General features: G+C 46.7%; 1 protein-coding gene across 1 annotated transcript in view; it reads left to right on the top strand.

Annotated features, from left to right (window-relative positions):
* The window catches only part of CEP41 (centrosomal protein 41), a 34,753-nt gene extending 17,785 nt beyond the window's left edge, over nt 1–16,968 (top strand). The window contains exons 4-11 of the mRNA XM_074984207.1: nt 2,730–2,791; nt 3,935–4,004; nt 4,893–5,037; nt 7,135–7,301; nt 7,937–8,004; nt 9,243–9,357; nt 12,034–12,249; nt 14,105–16,968. Of these exons, the coding sequence (XP_074840308.1) occupies nt 2,730–2,791; nt 3,935–4,004; nt 4,893–5,037; nt 7,135–7,301; nt 7,937–8,004; nt 9,243–9,357; nt 12,034–12,249; nt 14,105–14,250 (989 nt within the window). The 3' untranslated portion in view covers nt 14,251–16,968. The remainder of the gene's footprint in view (nt 1–2,729; nt 2,792–3,934; nt 4,005–4,892; nt 5,038–7,134; nt 7,302–7,936; nt 8,005–9,242; nt 9,358–12,033; nt 12,250–14,104) is intronic.
* The last annotated feature ends 7,007 nt before the right edge of the window (nt 16,969–23,975 follow it).

Genomic DNA, 23,975 nt, shown 5'->3' with positions numbered 1-23,975 from the left:
TTTGCTTCTTTCATCCAGGTAATGGATTCTGACATTCTGTCTCAGAGCCATGGCTGAGGATATCAGCCTGGAGAGACAAATTACATTGTCTTTAGGGGTTTTGAGTTTTGTTGTATTGGCAAGAGAAGTGGGCTGTTCAGAAGAAAGCTGTTTCCATTAATTCAGAGTCACGTTGGTTTTTGGGGCACTGGCTAATTAGAATGGAGATGCAGGAGACAGCTTTATGGTCTAGGAATAAAGCTTGAAACATCTAGTTTTGCTGGAACTACAGGTTAAAGTCTCACAAGGGTCATTCTTAATCTTTCATGTGTCCAAGGCAGTTCATTGTACAGGAGTGGGCTTGTGTGCAGATCTTTTGTGTGAAACCTTAAACCCAATGTGTTGAAGGCACGTTAATGAATCCCAGGGTCACCTTTGTAAGAGGGTTTCAAAGCTTTACATCTGCATTTTTTGTTTTTCTGCTCCACTTCGGCACAGACCAGCATGGGGCTCTTAACACCTTGTAGTTACTCTCCATGTTTGAACAGACCTGTTTAACATGTTTAACAATAGGGCAGGATGCTGAATTTGTAGACTCTTCCTGTTTTATGGTAGTGGAAATGGCTCAGCCAAAGCTCCCTCAGAAACTGCGTGTTTGAGAGAAAGCAAATAGCAGCAATAGGGGATGTTTCAATTATGCGTGCAAATTGGGTCTGTTTCCTGTGACACTCAGGTTGAAGATAACCTGGAGAATGATGTCTCTGTAGGCAACTGGTAATGCAAGGTTTCCCTCCTCTCCCATCTCTATCTATCTTCCGACAGTAGTCAATGCCAGATGCCCCCCAGGTACTGAACAGAAAAGGTAGTCACTTAGTGATTTCTATCCTGTCCTCCATTTCCAGCCTCTGAAAAACAGGGGCTAGGGACACCATTCCTATCCATCCTGGCTAATAACCATCAATGGACCTAACCTTCATGAATTTATCTAGTTCTGTTTTGAACCCTACTGAAGTCCTGGTCTTCACAACGTCCTCTGGCAAGGAGTTCCACAAGCCAACTATGCTCTAGGTAAATAAAAAAGATAAAAAGTCACATGCAGAATCACTTTTAACAGTAGCAAATTCTAGAGATGGTGAAGCCTTACTAGGGCATCTATTGTATCTCCTCTGCCAATGCAGGGTTGTTCCATATTGCAAAGTCTCCAGTGCCCTGTTCTGTCTTGTTTTAAATGTCCCAGGCTGTGTCTACACGTGCCCCAAACTTCGAAATGGCCATGCAAATGGCCATTTCGAAGTTTACTAATGAAGCGCTGAAATGCATATTCAGCGCTTCATTAGCATGCGGGCGGCAGCGGCGCTTCGAAATTGATGAGCCTTGCCGCCGCGCGGCGCGTCCCGACGGGGCTCCTTTTCGAAAGGGCCCCGCCTACTTCGAAGTCCCCTTATTCCCATGAGCTCATGGGAATAAGGGGACTTCGAAGAAGGTGGTGTCCTTTCGAAAAGGAGCCCCGTCGGGACGCGCCGCGCGGCGGCAAGGCTCATCAATTTCGAAGCGCCGCTGCCGCCCGCATGCTAATGAAGCGCTGAATATGCATTTCAGCGCTTCATTAGTAAACTTCGAAATGGCCATTTGCATGGCCATTTCGAAGTTTGGGGCACGTGTAGACACAGCCCCAAAGAATGAGGCTGTGACAGCTTCACCTGGGAGACTTTCACATCTTAACAGATTCACAGCAAGGTGTTTTTCCTGATATTCCTCTTACATTTTCCACTCTTATCTTCACCCCACTACTTCTCTGGTATCACACTAAAGAATTCTTCCTCTCCTTGTTGAGGATACTTCTCACACGTCTGTCTACTGGTACATTGCCTGTCTTCAGTCATCTCTTTCCAGATGGCCTATGTTTAGCTCTGTTAATCTTCCTCTGTAAGCCAATACCTCTGCTCGCTTTTGTCTCTATTTGTCTGCCTTCCAAGTCCTTCCACACAATTAGTACAATATCTTTCTGGTAACAAGGGCTCCATCCATGAATGCAATATCCACTTCAGAACTGTACAGTGTTCACACTTACCTGTAATCTAGTGCCTTGTGAGAATCACACTTCTCTGTGGTTTTGCCTGTACGACTATGGAATGGAGTCCTAGATTTGACTTTTATTCAAAACGAAGTAGAATGACCTGAAGCATTTTAACCAGCTGATTGTAGTATGCAAATTTGTTACTTGAACACAGCAGCTTCTTAAACTTTGGGAATGGGTCCATCTCAGAATACTTATATTCTAATTGCTATAAACAGTACGTGGGATAAAAATTCAGGTCATAGAGGCCTTGTCTGTAACTTAAGAGGCTTTGCAGCAGCAATGGGCTTGAAACAAAATAGCTGGGGAGATTAGCACACCAGAGTTAAGGGAGGCTGCAGGGAAGGAGTCTGGCTGGTGCAGTGTCCTGTCTTACCGTACCTGTTGGAGGAGTGCTGAATTTGTGAACTTTTTCTGCTCTGCGGTAGTGGAAATAGCTCAGCCCAGTCTCCCTTGAGAAGTATATATTAGGACAGTATCTGTCCTAGGTGTAAATTCTGTTGGTTCTTCAAGTTTATTCCAACTTTTCCATCCATTACAGCAACCCGCGTCACCCAGAAAATCTAGTCACTTCACATGTTTGGTGCTATGATAATGGCTCTTGCTAGTTCTCATAATTTAGGTGCTGTAAATAGATGTGGGAAAATACATACTCTCTTTCTTTTCATTAAAGATTACAGATATAAAAAAGATGAGCTATTCAAGAGGCTGAAAGTGACTACTTTTGCCCAACTGGTACGTATGATTATTTTCCCCTGGCTGTTTCTGATTAGGTTCTTGTTAGCATGCCTCTTATATTATGTCTGATGTTATTTTTTATTGCACTTGAAGCTTGGTCTGGCAAACAGACTGTCATTTTCCCCCCACTCTGCACATTTGTGTTTTATAGAAAGTAAATCACTGAGGCCATCATTTTCAGAGGTGCTGCACACCTTTTACTTCAATTGATGTCAGTGGAAACTGTGTCATCAACACTTAGATCTCCTAAAGTGGGGATTCCAAATTAGTGTTAGAATGCTCTCACCCTTAGTAAGGTGCTTAGAGATTCCCTAAGGAATGGGGCTGTATGGAATATCATTTGAATATGATATGATGCTGGTTTAAACAAATCAGTCCCAGCATGTAATGCCTGGTTGAATCATAAATGATAACAACCCGCCAACCTTTAAGTTAAGGGCATTTTGAGCGTTTCTTAGTGGAAAAACACAACATGTCAAATGAAGCAAAATATTAAAAAGTGAAACAAACCATGGTTTAAAAATATAGAAGGCCAAGAGCTTGGAACTACCTTGTGTCAAGGTAACTGGTAAAAACCTGAAAGGAAAAGACTCCTTTGCCTCTCCTTCCTAAAGTAGAACATACATTTGCTTTAGTAGAGGCCCCGTCCTTCAGTCCTTACATAGGATTAGTTCCACTGTCTTCATTAGGATTACGTGCATGAGTGAGGACTGGGCTCTAATTTATGAAAGCACTATATTATATTAACTACAGCATCTTGCACAATTGCAGATTAATGCTGTAACTCTTTTCCTCTAAGGTAGTGTAGACTCTGCAAAGTGTAGATCACAATTTTGGGGTAAAGTTCTATAAATGTCAGAACACACTATGATTTTTATTACATTCAGTGTTTTTAAGGGATACTTTTGTCAAATATTTGGGTCTCTTTCTTCTAAAGCTGAGTGTCCTTTTATTTTACTTAAGAGATAAGGCATCTATGTGACATGGGGCATAGAGTCACATCCAAGACGTGGGCCTAACAGAGTGAGTGTCCTGCCTTGCCTGGGTTCTGATTTGCAGAATGCTCTGAATCTTTGCAAAGCCAGTGCTTCTGTCGCAGCTCCAAGACACTTGTACCAGGTTTATTATTGTTTCCTGCAGGTCATTCAGGTTGCCTCTCTCTCGGATGAAACATTAGAAGTGTCAGCTGAGGAGATCCAAAAACTGGAAGGTAATGATCTTTATTGTAGGGATGATGAGATGCACTGCTTGCCAGTGTATGAACTTGAGCTCTGTCCTCCAATTCCAGGGTTCGGTGTCTTAGCAACCAAGTTCATTGTTTTAGAGTCCAGGAGGGCAAACTCAGTGAACTCACTGAATATTGTCTAATTGGAGAGAAAAACAAATGTTTTCAGTCCACAGCTATTGTGCCTTGGGCTGTGAACTCATTAAGCTAAGCGGGTTTGGATCTGGTCAGTTAATGGACTTGAGTCGTTAATGATTACATGACCTCTGTTACAAAGATTAGGGTGCTGGCCCTAATATTCTAAGCATAATTCTCTAGTACAGAATGTGTTTGGCTGACTTTCCTGGTAGTTTCTATTGGCTATGTGCTTCCTTACACCTTTCGTTTCCTTAAAATAAATACATAAACAAATAAATAAAGTGCTCCTCCTCCACCAGCATTGCAGCTTGCCTTAGGTGGCTGTTCTTCAGTTGTGGAAGAAGGATCTTTATCTAGTAGGAATGGATTTGAGTTACAAAATCCAGCTGTTTTCCCAGTGTTCCGAGATGTCTGGCTCCTGGTTTTCATTTGACCAATTGCAGAGATAAAGTGTTAACCACAAAACTCAGATCTAGGTCCAAAATTCCCCAGATTTTAACCATGTTAAGATACACGGTTTGGTCCAGGCCCATCTGTTTAGATTCAGTTTCGCATTTTTGTTGACTCTCTAGGCTCCTTGGAGAGAGCGCACTGTGTTAAATGCAAGAGATTAATAAACACTGAATCCTGCGGTACGCGTGCTTCAAGGAATGGAGTTGGATCTTTGAGTTTACAAATCAGAGGGTAATTCCTCCACAAATAACTTAAATTTCATTACCTTTTGTGCCTTTTTAGATGGTGATACTGTTGTTTCAGAGACTGATGCTGAACTCACAGCTGGGACTAATGGGAAAGGAAGCCCTACTGAGAAACCAGCCAGTCCCGTCCTGTTCATAAACAACACAGGGGCTGGGGAATCGTATCGGTCTACTCTGCAGAGGTACCTGATAGCAGTGCACAAAGAACTGCTTTCCTCCCCCACCTACTACATTTTTCCTACTTCCCCACCAACTGTGGCATACAACACCTGTCCCTTCCAGGTGTCTCATTTAATAAGTCTACTGTTCAGTCTTTTATGGACCTGTTATCAATTAACAGTTAATCCCAAAGAGCTCTCTGGTTACTCAGACACCATTTCTTTTCAGATGCATTTGTTTGCAAATTGTTTTGTTGTACTTTGAGTCGCTGCAAAATGTGCCCAGGTTTGGGGTTAGAAATCCATGTGCCACAGCTTGGGGTGCAGTGAGAGACAGAGCTTTTCTCATTTGAATCCTGGCCTGATGGTAGCAACTGGAGCTTCTACCTCCAACAGAAGGCTGTCCTGTGACCAGCCTGAAACAAGAGAGTGTGACTCAGTCTAAATCAGCGGGTCTCAAGCTTTTTGAGATGGCAACCCATTTTGACAGTTCAGGAAGACTTTGTGACCCAAGGCAATTCAAACCCGGGGTGGAGGAGGTTCTCCCCGGGAAAATAAATTTTATATATCTTGATTCACCCCCTTACCCCCAGGCTTAAACCCCTCACAGCCCCAAAGCACCCCCGCACCTACCTCACGTGAGCACACTGCTGCCCCCCACTGCTCCTTTGCTGGGCCACCAGCGCCTCCTTTGCTCAGCTCCACCTGTCCTCAGGTCCTCCTACTCCCTTCTCCCACCTGCAGCACAGGCAGTTCCCTACAAGCCATTAAATCAATTAAATTGAGTTCCATTTCAGCATGGCAGGACAGGGACTGGGAGCCAGAGGAGTGACCGGCTGACGACCCTTAGAAAATGTAATGACAACCCATGTTTGGGTCCCGACCCACAGGCTGGGAATCCCTGATCTAAAGCCTCCTGGTCACAAATTTGCATCACAAACTGCCCCCACCAAACTGAAACTAATGTGTCACTAATGGTCTTAATGGAGGAGCCAGTGACTGGTCCATGGAAAATGAGCTCTCTTTTTGTAACCAGGGGGCATCGGGTACACCACTACTCACAGTGCTGCAAGTGTCTGAGTTAATGGAGGATGAAAGATGTGGAGATATTGGAGAAGGTCCAGAGAAGAGCAACAAGAAGGATTAAAGTCCTAGAGAATGTGAGCTATGAGGGAAGACTGAAAGAACTGAGCTTGTTTAGTTTAGAAAAGAGAAGACTTAGAGGAGCCATGATAGTGGTTTTCAAGTACCTTAAAGAGGATTACAAGGAGGAGGGAGAAAAATTTTTCGCCTTGACCTCTGAGGATAGGACAAGGAGCAATGGGCTTAAACTGCAGCAAGTGAGGTTTAGATTAGACATTAGGAAAAACTTCATAACAGTCAGGGTGGTTAAACACTGGAATAAATTACTTGGGGAGGTTGTGGAATCTCTATCATTGGAGATTTTTAAGAGGAGGTTAGATAGTGCTAGGTCTTGCCGAGAGGGTAGAGAACTGGACTCGATGGCTGCTCGAGGTCCCTTCCAGTTCTAGTGTTCTGTGATCTGATATTCAGGGTTGTCAGGTTCCTTGGTAGCTGTAATATCTCCGGTAGGTTGTGGGCACAGTCCAGTGGTATAATCACCATGTAGCTCTTCCCTTTTGAGCACCTCATCTCCAGTGTAGAGATGGCATGCATAATCTGTGCAGCATGAATTGTGAATGAATTACCAAAATCTCCATTTTGGTAACCTACTGAAGTACTAGAACTTTTGACTACTCTTCTGTCAGCACAAATGATGCGGCACAACCTTTCAGAAACCTTGCTGTGTTTCACAGGTACTGAGTACTTCCAAACCAGACACTGGGAGCACAGACCTATGAAAATAAATCTTCTACATTTTTAAGAAGAAGTCAGAAGGAAAAATTTTACTCCCCAACTGGTTCACTTGACTCCTTAAGTTCATTAATGAATTTTGAAGGAAGCGGTAATATCCTTTTCCATCCTTTTGTAGTAATTTGTCGTGTTCAGCTGTGATTGGATCAGAAAACAACTGACAAGTTTCCTAGTCTTAATTCAGAGAAGCAGAAGTCCTTACAGAATGAGAGCTTACATCATTGTCTGCTTTCTTGCCTTTTGTAGTGTGATAAGCGGCGTCGGTGAGCTAGACATAGACAAAAGCCTACGGAAGAAATCTGATGCTAACGCTAAAGACACAAACGCTAAAGACAAGCCCTATCCTGACTGCCCCTTCCTGCTGCTTGATGTACGAGATAAAGATGCATATGACCAATGTCATATTGTTGGAGGTAAGAGAGGCCCCGATCACCAAAGGATTTCCTGAGCCTTGGTCAGTGTTAGCTGGTGGCATAGTACATTCAACATTTCTTGCCACAAAGCATGTAACAGATGTTGTTGTTTCACTCAGTATTGAAACTGAACCATGCAGCCTGTGTTCCCTGACAGCTGAGCCCAGCCAGCCCTGCCACTGTCCTTTCCCCACTGAAGGTGAGGCGGGCCTTTGGAGGGTGAGCTCCCATCTCTTGAGAGCCAAGATGATGGGGCAAGACTTGTGCTGTGAAGTCGTCCCTCTGGCTCTGGGTTTTTAGTTATGAGCGTAGCCTGTCCCTGCAAAACAGCAATAGAGGCAGCCTGAGCATTGGCCATGAGAAAGCAAAATAAGCCAACACAAGCAGAAAGGAAACGGGGGTGGGGGAATTCTGGACCCCTATACTTGAGAGTTCCCAAAGACATTGTCTCCACTCTGTCTCCCAAGCAGGCTCTCTACACTCTCTCCCTCTCCCTTCTGAAAGCACTGGGCAGGAGAAGGGAGAAGCTGAACTGAAATTAAGCCTTTCTTCACAGCGAACTGGGCTTCTGTACTCTGACAGGTCCTAATCTGATCAGGTGTTCCTCCCCTCACCCTTGTCTCTTGTCTCTGCAGCTTATTCCTACCCTATCGCAACGCTGTCCAGAACCATGAATCCTTATACGAACAGCATTCTGGAATATGTATCCTTTTTATAGTGTGGTGCTCTAGAGAGGCAATGCTTTGGCAAATAGCCTCTTTCTGCATTGGGTGAACACAGAGCCAACTCCTGCCACCATTACAGTCAATGGGAGTTTGTGACTTCACCAGAGCAGGATGGGGCCTTCCTACGCTGATATTGAGGGATTACTTGATGTCAGAGTTGGGTGTTACAGCTGTCAGAGAGAGGTGCTAGGCACCTGTCATTTGCAAAGCCATTGACTGCAGTTTAGGAGTGGTGTGTGCTCCACCCTTCTCAGGATTAGACTATTTTGTTCTAGTGTGTGAGCTAAGGCTTGAAAGCTTGAAAAGTGCTGATATTCTGGCACCACACTTTTCGGCTGAGGCATTAAACAGAGCTCCACTGGCTTCCCCAGAGAAGGGTTTAGACTTCCTCTTGAAAGTTTAGAATTAGGTGGGCAGTATCCCAGATTATGGACTTCCACACCAACAGGGGAAGGGGCTCATCCCTTACTGCCAGCTTCTGTGTTTCTATATGGCACAGGCACAGGTAGGCTGGCAGGCACCTTGAGGATTTTCCCTTTCTGCTGCACATGGAGTATTGGTCAGTTGCTGGGATTCTCTGGGTATCTCTCACTCAGGGCCTTGGCGCACCCTGGTGCCTCCTGTTCGCTGCCTGAGACTCATGATGATCCAGTCTCCTGAGGCCTGTAGGACTCTGATGTAACTCTGGGTGTTGGTCTGAGTGTGGCAAGGACTAGATGGTATCGGCGCCTGGGACATGCAGGAGGTCAGACTGAATGATCGGATGGTCCCTTCTGATCTTAAAATTGATGGGCTTGTTGATATCCCCCAGGGTGGAGTCTGGGCTTCTGTCAACCTAGCACTGTCTGCTCCAATGGGTAGATTGGCTTTACTCTGTTGCTCAGGGGTATGAATTCTTCACACCCCGAGCGATGTATCTTTGTAGTGTAGACCAGGCCTATGACTCTAGGACTAATCACAGGTCTTGATTCCTGGAAGGAGAAGGTGATTTCTGCCTTTCCTTGACTGTCTAGGAGTCCTGGCCCCTTGCAAAACTAAACTTAATGGTGGTAAGGGAAGCATTCTAGGCAGCAAGTTGAGGGTTCAAGCCTGACCCTTTAAATCAGGTCTACCAGTCTCTGCCGTGTACACAGACACAAGAAGATGACATCAGACATCAAATTAATGTAACATTTCATTTAAAAAATGCAGGTTCTTTAACATCTCTGCCTGGCAGAAAAATGCTCACGGGAAGATTATCATCCTGTATGATGATGATGAGAGACTAGCCAGCCAGGCAGCCACTACCATGTGTGAGAGGGGCTTTGAGAACTTATTCATGTTATCTGGAGGTGAGGGGTTTTCTTTTGGCATCGTAAATGTGGGGACTTGGGTTAAAATTGAGAGCTGGGAGCAAGCCTTGCACGAGATACAGGGACAGAGGTAAGTACACAGCTCCACCTGTGTGTTACAGTCCTGGCCACCAAACTGCCACCATTTAGCCTAGCTTTGGCAAGTGTCTCCAAGCTTTTGTTTGGGCCGAGGATTTTAAGGAATTCTCCCACCCGCTGGGCATGCTGGACTGCAATGTTCCAGTCAGTGTGATATCCGACACTGCTTAGAGTGGGTCAAGAGAACCTGGGATCTTCTTAATTTTTCAAGTCGGCATCTGTTCTATACCATGTGCTCCCACTTTTCCTTGGCGGATGAAAGAACATCCTGCCCATATTCTTGCTCTTGCTATGGCTAGCACCACTGGTGCTAAAGTAACAATTGGAGAAATCTCCCATACCTTTGGTGTAAACAAGGTTTGGGGGGGTCATAATATGTGATCATGCACCTTGTTTTCACTTGCCCCAAATAGATAATTCTTTAACCCAAGCCATAAGCCGTAAGTCTAACGTTAGTACCAGGCAAATTAATAGAAACAATAGTAAAGAATAAAATTGTCAGACACGTAGAAGAACATGATTTGTTGGGCAAAAGTCAGCATGATTTCTGTAGAGCGAAGTTTTGTCTTACTAATCTATTAGAGTTCTTTGAAGGGGTTAACAAACATGCAGACGGGGGGATCCAATGGACATAATAATACTTAGATTTCTAGAAAGCCTTTGACAAGGTCCCTCACCAAAGGCTCTTATGTAAATTAGGTGGTCATGGGATAGGAGGAAAGATCCTTTCATGGACTGGAAACTGGTTAAAAGACAGGAAACAAAGGGTTGGAATAAATGGTAAATTTTCACAATGGAGGCGGGTAACTAGTGGTGTTCCCCAAGGGTCAGTCCTGGGACCAGTCCTGTTCAACTTGTTCATCAATGATCTAGAGAAAGGGGTAAGCAGTGAGGTGACAAAGTTTGCAGATGACACCAAGCTGTTCAGGATAGTCAAAACTATTCAGAGTAGATTGTGAAGAACTTCCAAAAGATCTCAGCAAACTGAGTGATTGGGCAGCAAAATGGCAAATGAAATTTAATGTGGGTAAGTATAAGGTAATGCACATTGGGAAAAATAACGCCAATTATACATACAATGTGATGGGGGCAAATTTAGATACAACAGATCAGGAAAGGGATCTTGGAATTATAGTGGATAGTTCTCTGAAAACATCAACACAGTGTGTAGCGGCAGTCAGTAAAGCAAATAGGATGTTAGGAATTATTAAAAAAAGGGATAGAGAATAAGACGAAGAATATCATACTTCCCCTATATAAAACTATGGTACGCCCACATCTTGAGTATTGCGTGCAGATGTGGTCTCCTCACCTCAAAAAAAGATATACTGGCATTAGAAAAAGTTCAGAAAAGGGCAATGATTAAGGGTTTGGAAAGGGTCCCATATGAGGAGAGGCTAGAGAGACTGGAACTTTTCAGTCTAGAAAAGAGGAGATTGAGAGGCGATATGATAGAGGTATACAAAATCATGAGTGGTGTGGAGAAAGTGAATATTGAGAAGTTATTTACTTGTTCCCATAATATAAGAACTAGAGGACACCAAAGGAATTAATGGGTAGCAGGTTCAAAACTAATAAAAGAAAATTTTTCTTCACACAGCACACAGTCAACCTGTGGAACTCCTTGCCAGAGGAGGCTGTGAAGGCCAGCACTCTAACAAAGTTTAAAAAAGAGCGTGATAATTTTTTTGAGGTTAGGTTCATAAATGGCTATTAGCCAAGAATAAAGTATGGTGCCCCTAGCCCTTAGTCAAAGGCTGGGGGCAGATGGCAGGAGACAAATCGCTTGATCGTTGTCTTCGGTTCACCTCCTCTGGGGCACCTGGCACTGGCCACTGTCGGCAGACAGGATACTGGGCTGGATGGACGTTTGGTCTGACCCAGTATCACTGTTCTTATGTTCTTATGTTCATCAGCGGTGAAAGGCTGGTGTCAAAGGCACCCACTATTGGAGCCCCACTCTGATTCCATGAGTTATAGTATCAACACTGTGTGTAAATAGCTTTTACCAAGAACAGCCAGAGCTATCCAGCTTCTGTGTGCTCAAAGCAAGTGTGAAGAGCCCATCACTTCAGGACCTAGAAATCCTGGTGGAGGTTGGCTCTCATAGCTCCATTAGCATCCCCTATAGCAGTATTCTCCAGAACTGTGTGTATGAGAAGGTGGTGGGGAGGAACACTGAGTCTTTTCTTTCTTGTACTTTGCATCATGCATTTTTATCCCCAAAAAGTATCCTGCAGCCTCCAAGGCCTTTTGAGAGCCTAGGCCTTGCAGCTGCCTTCATGAGACCTGCTGCTCCCAAAAGCAAAGTCTAGGAGCTAATCTTCCCATGTGTTGAACTTCCACTCCAACCTGTGGCAGTCAAGGAAGCGCAGTACTTACTGAAAAGTGCTAGCACTTGAGAAGAATGACCTCTATATAGGTGTCTCATGAGCCCCAACCCCTAGTTCCTGGGTAGTGCTGTCAGTAGCTCTTCTCCTGTCACTTCTGATCAGGAGACAAAAGTTAGTTCAAAAGCCTGACCACCAACTGCAATTAACTAGTCATCACTAACCGTATGTTCTGTATTGTGTCCAGGCCTGAAAGTCCTTGCACAGAAGATCCCTGAAGGGCTAGTCACTGGCTCATTCCCAGCTTCTTGCCAGTTGGCAACTTACACTGGATCTGCCCGGAAAAGAGCTACCCCAAGAGGAACGCCCACGCGTGCTGAGAATAAATGGAGATTTACTGCAGAAGATCTACAAAAGATAGAATACTACCTGGAAGAGGAGCAGATCCCCTCAGATACTGCCAGTAAGACCCCATGGCAAACTTCCATAGACTTCCCTAGGGCTGGCATCACCTTCATTTTATAACTAGATCTCTGGTGGAGGAAATGCATTTTCACGCTGACCAGGCCACGTAGCCACTAGAACCCCGAACCTCATGTACCGGGCTGATCCCACTGTGGACAGGGGCTTTCTCTTGTGTTATTTATAGAGCACCCGAACACCCACTGAAGACCATGGAAGCTTTGTTTGAGTGAAGACTTCAGGATAAGCCAGGCACCAGTGGGACTGGCAGCTCTCTGCAATATTGCATAGTACTTGCAACCAGGACTGTCCTTATCCATATAGAGAATATGCAGCTACGTAGAGCACCCAAAAATTTGGGACACCCCTGGGTCTTAATGTCCACCCATCTGCCTCTTCCTGTTGTGGCTCTGCTTCTGTATGGGGAGGATCTAGTTAACTTAGGAGTGAAAAAGCCTGCCAGAGCTATTAGCAGAACATTGAACTTGTGAAAGAGCTATTCAAGAGCCACTGAAGCCATCTAGTGAGCATTTGCTAACCCCAGGTATAGACTTTCAGTTTCTGAGTTTGCTGTTAGGCGACAGGACCTGAGTTTAAAATGTCTTTAAAACTAGTGCATTAGTTTGTTGATGACGATTATAAAATCACATCTCTAAAAATCATCATCACCCCCAGGCTGCTGTTGTTTGTAACGGCACTGATTAAACAGTACTGTGCAGGGCCCCATAAACCCAAAGGACAGTCCTGTAGAAAATTACCTGCAAGCTCTAATGAAGACTTGCAGGCTTTTCCAAGTCCTGGGGCCTTTCACTGCTCTCTTGTTTCTCATCCAGTCACTTGCTGCACTAGTGTAAGGTCTGTAGCTGTAGGTCCAGAACAGGGATTGCTGTCTGCTCCCTGCAACAAGCATGTCCAGCATGTCAGAGAAGATTAAACCTTGTTAACTGCAAATGCAGTGCAGTACAGAAGGGGCACAGAGGATGACATAGCATGGGTGGTAGGAAGCATAGCTGCAGCTGTCATTCCCTCTTCTCCGCCAGGTCCACCCCAGACCATCTATGCATAATAGTTCCCATCCCGTTCCCCGCCTGAGTAGTGTTCCCTGTAAGCTGAGTGATCGTGCAGCCACTCGAGAGGTCAGATGCCGCACCATCTGATTAGCAGAGCACCCACAGCTAGGCTTTATATGTCTACGAATGGTGCACACTCACACATGCCTCAGTGCACATACAGAAAATTATTCCGCACATGGATGGAAAAGATTAGGGGAACATCGCTCCCAAGTGCAGGCAGGGTTTTTGCTGTAGTGATGGTGCAATAGGGCCAGTTCTCGCCAGGCTGGGCCTGCATATTCCACAGAGCCTGCCTGTCAAGGGATGTCTGCACTGCAGTTAGAAACCTGCAGCTACCCTGTGTCAGCTGCTCCGGCTAACAGGGCTGTCACCTTGCAGGGTTGACATGCGGGCCAAAGGCCGCAGGCTGAGATCTGCACCCCTCCCACTTTTCAGGGCCCTCAGGCCTCCACTCTAGTCACCCTTAAACGTCTACACATCAGTTAAACAGCCTAGCAAGCCTGAGTCCGCTGACATGGGCCAGCCATGGGTGTCTGATTGTAGCGTAGACGGACCCTCCATGACAACCAGGCAGCTGGTTCTTTGAGGGAGCCTGAAAGGGCATCAGGTACCTGGGCGGGATCTGCCTCTCTGGACACAGTTAAAAACAAAGGGGCAGGATTGCATATGGATCCCGGTCTCTCGTGTCAGCCCCAGACCTATTACCTGCGAACTAAAACAAACTTCTTTGGGCTGATCATCTCTTCAGCAAAAAGTCACGTGGGTTTCTCTCCTTTTCTGCAGGCCGTCTTAGCCGGGCTTCCTCAGGCCGCGACTCCAAAGCAACAGCTGTAAGGAGCAGCCAGAACCTCCCCACCGCCAGCCCAGCTGGCGCCCTCGCCACCCGCTCCTTCAGCAGCAGCAACCTCCAGAACAAGCCATGGAAGTAAAGACACTCTCCCTTTCAGTGCAATAAATGAATGTCCCAGTTCTGGGAACCCCTGATCAGTACATCCTGTTTGTCACTTTAGGAAGCTGCAAAGAGGAGATAGAAACCAGGGGTCTTACAATAGCAAGAGGGTGACGTCTAGCAGCCCTGATGGCTGACATTCAGTAGGAGAAGTACAGGTACAACTTTCTGAGACTGACCTTAAGGAATAAAGTTGTTCTGTGAAATTAACCTTTTCCCCAAGCCCCCACCCACAGAAGTGGTCCCTGAAATCTGTAACTCTAAAAAACCACCACTGCAATTGTGTTCTTGGCAAGTATTCCCTGTGCTGTACTGCGCTGTCACACGAGCACCTGAAAGCTGGACAGAGCAGCCGCTGTTTGGATGCCTAGTTGAAATACAGAAATGGAGCAAACAATAGCAAAGTGAGTAAGACGTCAAAAATGCCTCTTAACAACCCATGTGATTGTAATCAGGTCATTCTTGTGTTGGATATACAGTCTGATGTGTAATCCGATGGTGCCCCTTTATTTATGGTAGTTTGCAAAACATTTTTGGGTTTGAAATCTTTCGCCCCTCAGTCTCTTGAATTTTTGGTCTCTGTTCTGTGTTGGATGCTCTGGGGTAGTGCTCTGGTTGTGAGCAAACCAAGGTTACTATGTGTATCTTGTTTCCCAAATGAGATCAGAAAATCACTTGGGGCCTGGACTTAGCAAAGCTTCCATTGACTTCACCTGCAGGAGCAGCAGGCCTGTAGGTGCCCGCTCAACCAGCTCCAGTCTGTCCCTGTGAATTCCTGCTTGCCGAGCCAGTGAGCAGAGTAGTAAACAGAACCACACAGTAATGCCCTGATCCTTTGTGGTGGTATTTTCCTCATGACATCACAGCGCTGAGTGAACTGATCACACAGTGATACATTGTGAGTTCTGTGTCGCAGCCCTGCAACGTCAACCCGTCTTGTCACTGCCTTGTGACTCCCAGTTCTTTGGTCAATATAGTGTTTTCTGCTTCCCTCTTGCTGGCTGGGTGGGAAGGAGGAGATGGTGTTTCCTTGATGCTTGAGAGGATCCTGGCTCCCCCATCCCATTTGGTCAGTGAGTTGCATTATGCTAAGCCGTGTGCTGGAGTAGTATGGGGCACGCTGGTTGAGCAACGCTCTTTCGCTCGGCCTGAGACCAGTCTGTGGGTCTTTGTGTTGCACACAGCTTTTCTGAGCTGTAAGCTTGAAGATGACTAGTCTAGAGAGAATCTCAAGGGCAGATGTTAAGGAGCCTCCTTTCCACCATACAGGTGTATCACCTTCAAATATGGTTACAAGGCAGAATTCAGTTTGCTCCGCTGAGCTCCACTGATGGAGCTTGTGTCAGCAGGTGCTGATTGCTTGAGCAGTCCGACTCCACAGCCTCAGTGATTAGTGGAGTCTTGAAATGGTTATCTTCTGTCACATGACCAGCTCTTGCCAGCTGCCATCATAACTTCCTTGGCATTCATGGGGCAGGAAACATCTGTCCCCAGAAGTCACAATGACACTCCAGCAAGGCTCTGAGGTAGTGGATGATGAGCTATGGTTTTAGAGATCGGGTTAGATGAAGGGAAGAGAGTGTTACGAGGGTGGGGTCGGCACTCACCTAACAGATGAATATTGACTCTTGAGTGTCAAATAAAGGGGGTTAAAGCCATGTAAGTAATTCTGTCCTAGCTCTTAATCTGAATGATCAGCCAAAGAGCAATTGTTTGCTTGGGTGACCTTCCAGTGGCCAGGGATTGATGGTGTAATTAGTACTGTCAAAGTTTAGGGCCTAACCCTGCAGTGTGCTGGATGCCCTCAATTCCGGTCATCTTCAGTGGAAACTGGAGGGTGCTCAGCAGTTGCTAGTGGCTTCCAAAAGCCATGCTGAAGAACACGCCTCTCTGGCATGGTGCAGAAAAAGCCCCACCCGATCTTCTGCCTCCTCTGTAACCACCGGTCATTGCATGTCTTCAGGTGCTGTCACAACTGCAAATAGCTTCACGTCTCTTTCCCTCTGTAGAGAACCAGTTGGTGCATGGGCTCGGAGCGTGTAAGGGAAGGCAGCTCCCTGCCAAGAGGCGGGGTTGCTTTCTGAGAGAGACTTTGTTGTCATGTGACATGCCAAAAATTCCACGCGTTGAGTGCCAGCGTATCAGCCCAAACAGGCCGGTGTGTATTTAGAATGGGCGGGCTGGGTGCTACACATAGGCAAGTGCCACAAAACCTGCTGGCAGCCCCGGGAATGCAGGATGTAAACCGACCACCTGGATCTGGCTTCGGCCGGAGGAGAAAGGTGCGGTCAAAGCCTCAGGGAAGTAGCCTTCCATGCACAGCTCCCATGCTGAAGGCTAATCCCACCCTCTGGGGGATCAGATGCGTAAGAGGTTGCATATAGGTCCTACTGGGTGGGGTTTTAAATGCCCTTGGAGAGTGGGGGTGGGGGGCAGTTTGGAACATGGCTCCCAGCCTCTGCCACCTGTCTCCTGCGGGGACCAAGTCTGGCTGCAGCTCCGAGCCCACTGCCACCACCTGTCCCGCAGTTGGGCCGTGACCTCCCATCCCACCTGTCCTGTGGGGGAAGCAGTTTGGGCTATGGCTCCTGGCCCTCCCTTCTGTCTTGTGGGGGGGGGGCTGGTTTGGGCCAATTTCCCCCTGCCCTAGCATGAGCTTGGGCAGGGGGCCAAGGGCAAGTTTCCTGTCCCCAGCATGTCGGGAGGGCTAATTGTGGGGGGGAAGGGTTGTGGGGGTGCAGGGGAGGCACCTACCTATCCAGCATCAGGCAGGATTGAGAACTCCATCTCCATGACCACTGTTTTCCTGCTGTGGTTGCCCCCAGTGGTCACTCTTCAGTCTTGCTGTGCTCTGTGCTCACTGCACCCAGTGGTGAGTCTGAAGTATGTCATCCCTCCTCTCTGGGCCCCTCCCTCTCCATGTTCTGGGAAATCCTGGGATTTCAGGCATTTCCCACTTTCCAGGCACAATCAAACCCTGACCTCGGTTTCAGTTAAGGTAAGAGGAAGGTACCTACCACATTTCATGGTCATAGCTCTTATAGTTTGAGGAGTTCTTGAACAAACATAGCACTGAGAGACAGATGCCCTCTAAAATATACAGTAGATGTGTAACAAACCCTATCCCAGTTTATATATTGCAGTTCTCCACTTCCCAAGGAAATCCCTGATGTTCCATTTTAATTAGTTAGAAATGTGTTTTGACTCTGTACAAATCCCAGTAGAGCCCAATGCAATGGATTTCTACAGAGCTGTCTTCTGTGTGTCTCAGGTGTGTTGTGTTAATCCGAGGGGTGGGATTTCAAGACCAGTTGAATTGGGAGTGTGTATGTGAGGTACAAGCTCACTCTCCTTTCTGCCTAGCCACAGGAAGCAATCTACTTAGTGAGCCTTGCAATTGTATTAACTCTCCCAGGCTGTGTCGAGATTGCCGAGAATTGTTGGCAAAAGATACGCAAATTGCGCAGCGCACTTCCATAACTTCCAAACCCACCTCTATGCAGACACTCCTCCTTCCTTGTGGAATGAAATGTACAGGGATGTCGACAGAATGCCCCCACCCAGCAGATCTTAGCCAACAGATCTGCAGAAGCCTGCAATCTAGGCATAGGCACATAACTTAAACCAAACTATCAGGTTTCTGGGAAATTGGTTTGTGCTTTGATTTATGTTTAATGAACAAGGCGGGTGATGGCTTTTGCCAACTCTGATAAGCTTGTATTTTAATTATTTACTGATCAACAATAGGGTGAATCAGCTGAAGGCCAGTGTGTGGTTTGATGGTCTGATCCAAAAGCTGAGAGCCTGCAACTTTGAACCTCTTATTCTGGCTCTTACTCTTGTCTTTGAGCAAGTCACTTAACCACTCTTTGCCTCAGTTTCCCATGTGCAAAATGGGACCGATAATCCTTCCATACCTCGCAGAGGTGATTTGTTGTTTGATGTCTGTTACAGACTTTGAAAAAGATTTTACTCGATACTAGAGAAGTGTCGTATGAATGCAAAGTATTTAATTAATTTTGAACATCATGGTTTGCATGTTCACTTGATGAGCTTCATTCCTCACACTCCACCAGGTGGGGAGAGTCTTTTTCCTGCTATCATGAACGAAATAAAAGCTTGAGCTGAAAGGCAGCTCCTATAGAATCCAGTCAGCTTCTTGCGTAAGATGATTGGAAAAATATTGTGCCCTAAAAAAATTGCTGCTCCTGGCCAACGTTGCTGAATGTTTAAAATGCGGGAGTAGGAAAGCAAAGAGGGTGTTTGTTAGTTGCATGCTTAAAACACTGGGACCAATGGAATTTAACAAAAGCGTTTTAGATTTGAATACTAGGTCTCTAAGCTGTGCAAGTATTCGAAAGGATAGTGACATACAGCTAAAACAAACTGAAATTGGAGGTGAAGGGAGGGATCAAACCATGATTGTGAGACACAGGACTTTTTATTATCCGGCCACAGTGCTAGAATGTGAAATGCTCTGTTGCTCTGCGCTACTCGGAAACTCTTTTCTGCATCAGAGGAAGAGTCAGAGCCAGTTAGGGGTTGTGTAAGATCATCTTAGTCCCAGGAAAAGCTGATCAACGTTATCTTCTTATCCTCTTATTGTCTTGGAGGTGTGTATATTTTGTACATTAGCTTAATTGTGTCACGTCATTAGGCTGGCGGGCTTTTAGTTTTGGGGACCCAGCAGGGAACAAATTGCTGTAGAGTCGTTTGGTTTTTAAATTGTTTGGTTCAATAAAAAGCAAATGATGCAGCATCGCTGAGTGTTTTTTCTTTCTATTATTCCTTGAAAAAATCAGCCCGGGGCAGCCAACTGCAGAACTGGTTTGTCGAAATGGGACCCCAGTCAATGTTCCTTCTAGTCTTTTTCCATCCAGGTGTGGAATAAATTTTGGGTGCACTGAGGCATATGGTAGATGTGCACCACCAGTAGAGCCACATGCTGCGAGCCGTGGGTGCTCTGCTAATTGCTGGGTGGCATTTGAATTGTTCCTGTCCAAGCACTCAGCTTAAAGAGAACACTTCCTGCAGCCGCACTGTACAGCAAGGAAACTGATAGTGGGTGTGGGTGAGGGATGGTTCTGTAAACTACTCTCTGGTTAGCCTTTAGCCCTTACAGAAAACCCATCACCTTTAAATGGGAGAAGGGAGTTCATGGTGAGCAGATCCATGGGCCTCCACCCTAAGCGATAGCAACATCTCTTTAGAGCATGGTTTCCCAAACTTAGGGTCGTGAAGACATTCCAGGGGGTGCATGAGGCAACCCAGCCCACCATCATTCCCCCCACCTAAAGAAAGAGCCGGCCTTTGCTTCTGGCTCTCAGCCCCTGCTATTTTACATGGGTGACATGGTGCAGCCGCTATAAAAAGCAGGCAGCCGGCGAAGACCCACATGGAGCGAGCTGCCTCCTGCAAAGATGAGTGAGTGTGGATTGGGGAGGAGGAGGAGAATGGGATTAGATGAGAGGCTGGGGGTTCCTGGCTCCGGTGAGGGGGATGGGGTAAGAGCAGGGGGCTTGTGGTGCCTGGCTTTGTGGGATGGGACAATTGGGCAGGCAGCTCACAGGGCTCAGGTAGCCGGCCAGTTTGTGGGACTTACAGTGCTTGGCAGCTGGCCCTGGCATCACAGGGTTCAGGCACCTCAGGCTGGCGGCTGGCCACAGCAGTGTGGGGCTTGGCGGGTGGGAGGCTGGTCCCAGCAGCGTGGGACTCGGGTGACTGGCCCCGGCAGAACGGGGCTCAGGATGGCAGGCGGGCGGTTGGCCCTGGCAGTGCGGGGCTTGGGTGGGCGGCTCGGGCAGCTGGCCTGTTTCTGGGGCAGCCAGCAGATGGGCAGGTGGCTTGCCCAGGAGGCTGGTGAACAGGTGGGTGGCTGACCCTGGCAGCACAGAGCTCAGGCGGGTGGCTCTGACAGCGCAGGTCTCAGGAAGGTAGCTCTTGTGGTCAGCTCTGGTGGCTCGCAGGGGGCCAGGAAAAACTAATTGTGCTTGTTTATAATTTTAAATAGCATTTTTATATCAAGTTTTTGTGTTTATTTTAAATTGCAAATTGAATGTTTTGTTAGGGGGGGATTGGATGATGCTAAAAAAGAGTCAGGGTGGCTTGAGGGTTTCTCAAAAATCAAAAGAGGGGCGTGATGCCAAAAAGTTTGGGAACCGCTGCTTTAGAGGCCAGAGAGGGAGTTAATTCTCTGCAGTCCATTCAGGCCAGCTCCCATGCCTGCATGCTGAGGTTTCCGTTGCTGGAGATGGCCTCAGGGCCTGGTGCAGTGCCTGCAACCCCAACGGTCCTGGATCTTGCAGCTGCTACTCCAGTGAGTTGAGTGGAATGTGTGGGGCTGGGGTGGGGTGGGCTCGGGGTGCCTGGCTCTGGGGGAGGAGGAAAGGGCATGTATTTAGAGCAGGGGGGAGGGGAAGGCTGGTGATGAATGTGCAAGGATGACAACCACAGTGTGGCGATCCTTGCTGTACTTTTGGACTCCTCTGGTGCAGATGATGAGTGACTTTCTGCAGATACATTAAAAACCAGCACCTTTGTTTAGACTTCCAATCTGGCCATTATTAGCCTCTGCATTGTCTCCCAGGACAGTGTCTGGACATCGCTCTTCTTTGACATGACAAAGGATTGCAGATACTCAAGTTGAGCTATGGCAATTGCGCAGCTATAATCGACTTACCGGGCCGTCTTCACAGAGGGAGGTTGACAGGAGAAACTCTCCCTTCAGCCTCCCTTACTCCTCGCAATTTTGAGGCGTATGGGGGTCAAGTGCTGACCCCAAATAGTTCGATTTCACATGCCTCTACCAGGTCTGACCAGGTCGATCTTCCACGTAATGTAGACATACCCTGGGAGAGTTGTATCTTGTCACGATCAAGCTTGTGTGAGGTTCATAGAAATGGACAGTGGGCCTGAACTCAGTAAATCTTGGATTCTTTTTGCGAGTAGTGCCTGAGTCCTAATGTTAACCTGCCCAGTCGCTAGCAGCAGAAACGGCACAGCAAGGAGCAGAGTTATAGGCTAAGACATCCCTGTTGCTGTTAATGAAGCAGCATACACAAAACAGAGGTGTATTTGGCCTAAGGTATAAAATGAAGGGGAGATTTCCTGGAGAGCTGCAGATGAAGGATGGAAGGCTGTTCTAGAAGGACACCAGAGAACCAGTAGAAACAAAACCTGGCACAGCAAGTCCTATGCTCTTAGGGCAAATACACCATTTGCTTTCTTGCCATGGGTCTAAAACTAGTGGCAGGGATGCATCAACGGGAATATTGTGAGCAAGACACGAGAAGTCATTCTTCCGCTCTACTCAGTGCCGATTCGGCCTCAGCTGGAGGACTGTGTCCAGTTCTGGGCACCACATTTTAGGAAAGGTGTGGAGAAATTGGAGAGGGTCCAGAGAAGAGCAACAAAAAATGATTAAAAATCTAGAAAATATGACCTAAGAGAGGACTGAAAGAACTGGGTTTGTTTAGTCTAGAAGAGAGAAATCTGAGAGGGGACGTGATAGTACCTAAAATGGTGTTTCAAGGAGGAGGGAAGAAAATTATTGTCCTCAGTCTCTGAGGATAGGACAAGAAGCAATGGGCTTAAATTGCAGCAAGGGAGGTTTGGGTTGGACATTAGGAAAAACTTCCTGTCCCTGTGGTTAAGTACCAGAGTAAACTGCTGAGGGTGGGTGTAGAATCTTCATCATTGGAGATATTTAAGAACAGGTTGGATAAATATTTAACAGGAATGATCTAGATGTTGCTTGCCCTGCCATGGGGGCAGAGGACTTCACTTGATGACCTCGTAAGGTCCCTTCCAGTTCTAATATTCTATAATTCTGTGTCTGCATTATGAACTCTACTTGTGCAGGCCACTATGCAAAATAACCTGGTGACCCCTAAGTGACCAGCCACGCTCAGGCATGGTAGGGTGAATTGCATGGGCACTTGAACAACATGGTGAGGTGTGTGGGATGGAGGCGGGGTACGCAGGCCCTTTTAAAATACTATAAAGAAATATGCCTCAGCACAAAATGGCTAAAACATTAACCCCAGGACAAGAACTGAGGAACCGAGTAAATTGGGCAAGTCTAACCCAGTTAGCACTGGGATTTACTGGACTGCATACAGCCTGCATTAACAGCAGTATGTAACTTCAGCAGCATCCACGTTCTCTCGGCCTAAATTGAAAAACAGGAAAGACCATGGCCTCTGACCCATCAGCCCAGAGGAGCCAGCTGTGTACCTTAAAAAGGAAAAAATAAGTATGTGAAAATAGTTGTGTAAAATGGGGAGGGAAGTTGGGAGGGGCTGCAAGCGAAGAGAAGCAGAAGCAACCAGGTTGTGATGTGTCAGGCCTCGGGTGGAGCCAGCAAACGGCAGGATTATAAAGGGGGGCTACGACGTAAGGAGGGGGAGGAACTCCCGAATCCTGGAGAGACCAGATGCTGTCTGTGACAAGGCCTGATCACCCTTCACTGCTCCTCCTGCCTGCTCACGAGTTAGATAGAGTAGGGTGTGAATACCTAATGGTACCGCAAAAATCTGTATTAGTAGTATAGCTAGCTGAAGTAACATGATGCAATGGTGCATCTTATTCCTGTATCTGCTTAACTATCTAAGTATATGCTCTCAGTAAATGCTCTCATTAACTCTGTTTGTATTCTGTCTGTTTGCATCCTGTCCTGTGGCAAGTCTGTCTATATGTTGATGTGTTTATGTTTTAGTTTCATGAGCCTGTAAGGGTCATGTGTAAGGCTGAGGCAAAGACACCCCAGAACCCCCGAAAAGGCTTTGACCCAATGACCAGGAAGTTCTGAAAGAAGCTGCTTCCACTGGGAAGCGTGATCCACTGAGCCTCCGTGCTCTACAGGACAGAGTGTCGTTTGTGTCTGTACATCACACCCTCCTATTAACCCTTAAGTAGTCCCATCACCTGAAACTTGAAACTCACACTTCTCGGGGCTAGGTAACAGCCAATGAATTCCACCAACCCATGGGCTGTTTTAGATAACTGCTGGGAGTTAGAAGAACCCCAGGGGGTGCTTCTCTTTCTTTTGGGTGTAATCCTGTTCCTCCTGTTAGTAGTGTGGTGTAAGCCCCGGCTATAACTACACCAGTTTCATAAAAGCAAAATCAATCTCAGTGGTACGGCTCATCGCCGAGGAGCAGCCCGCCTTTCTTCCCAGTTCAGCGCTTCACTCACCTTCACCCTTATTTAGGACTTGGAGCACAGCTTATTTGCTCCTCAGCCCCTGCCTAAGGAAAGCAAGTTATTTGCTTTGGAGAGATTTTGGGATGGGATCCATCCAAGTTCTCTAAACCAGTGTCCCCTGGAAACCACGTGCTTGCATCCATCTGGGACAGACTCAAATCCCGCCAAGCTAATTAGCAGAGTTTTGTGTTTCTGTGGATGGTGCACATCCACCCATACCTTGGTGCACCTAAAACATTTATTCTTCACACAGAAGAGATTAGAGCAGTGGTGCCCAGACTTTTCAGCATCACGCCCCCCCTTTTGATTTCTGAGAAACTCCCATGCCCCCCCGACCTCTTCTTTACCATCATCCAACCCCCACTGTAACAAAAACTTCAATTTGTAAATTAAAATAAACACAAAGACTTGATATTAAAATGTTATTTTAAATTAACAATAAGCACAAATAGTTTTCCTTGGTCCCTTGTGGGTGCCTGGTGTAGCCCCAGCTGGCCAGCT

This window comes from Carettochelys insculpta, chromosome 1 (assembly GCF_033958435.1).
Source record: "Carettochelys insculpta isolate YL-2023 chromosome 1, ASM3395843v1, whole genome shotgun sequence".
Lineage (NCBI taxonomy): Eukaryota > Metazoa > Chordata > Testudines > Carettochelyidae > Carettochelys > Carettochelys insculpta.
Note: the sequence above shows the minus strand (reverse complement) of the source record. Positions and strands in the feature narration are given on the sequence as shown.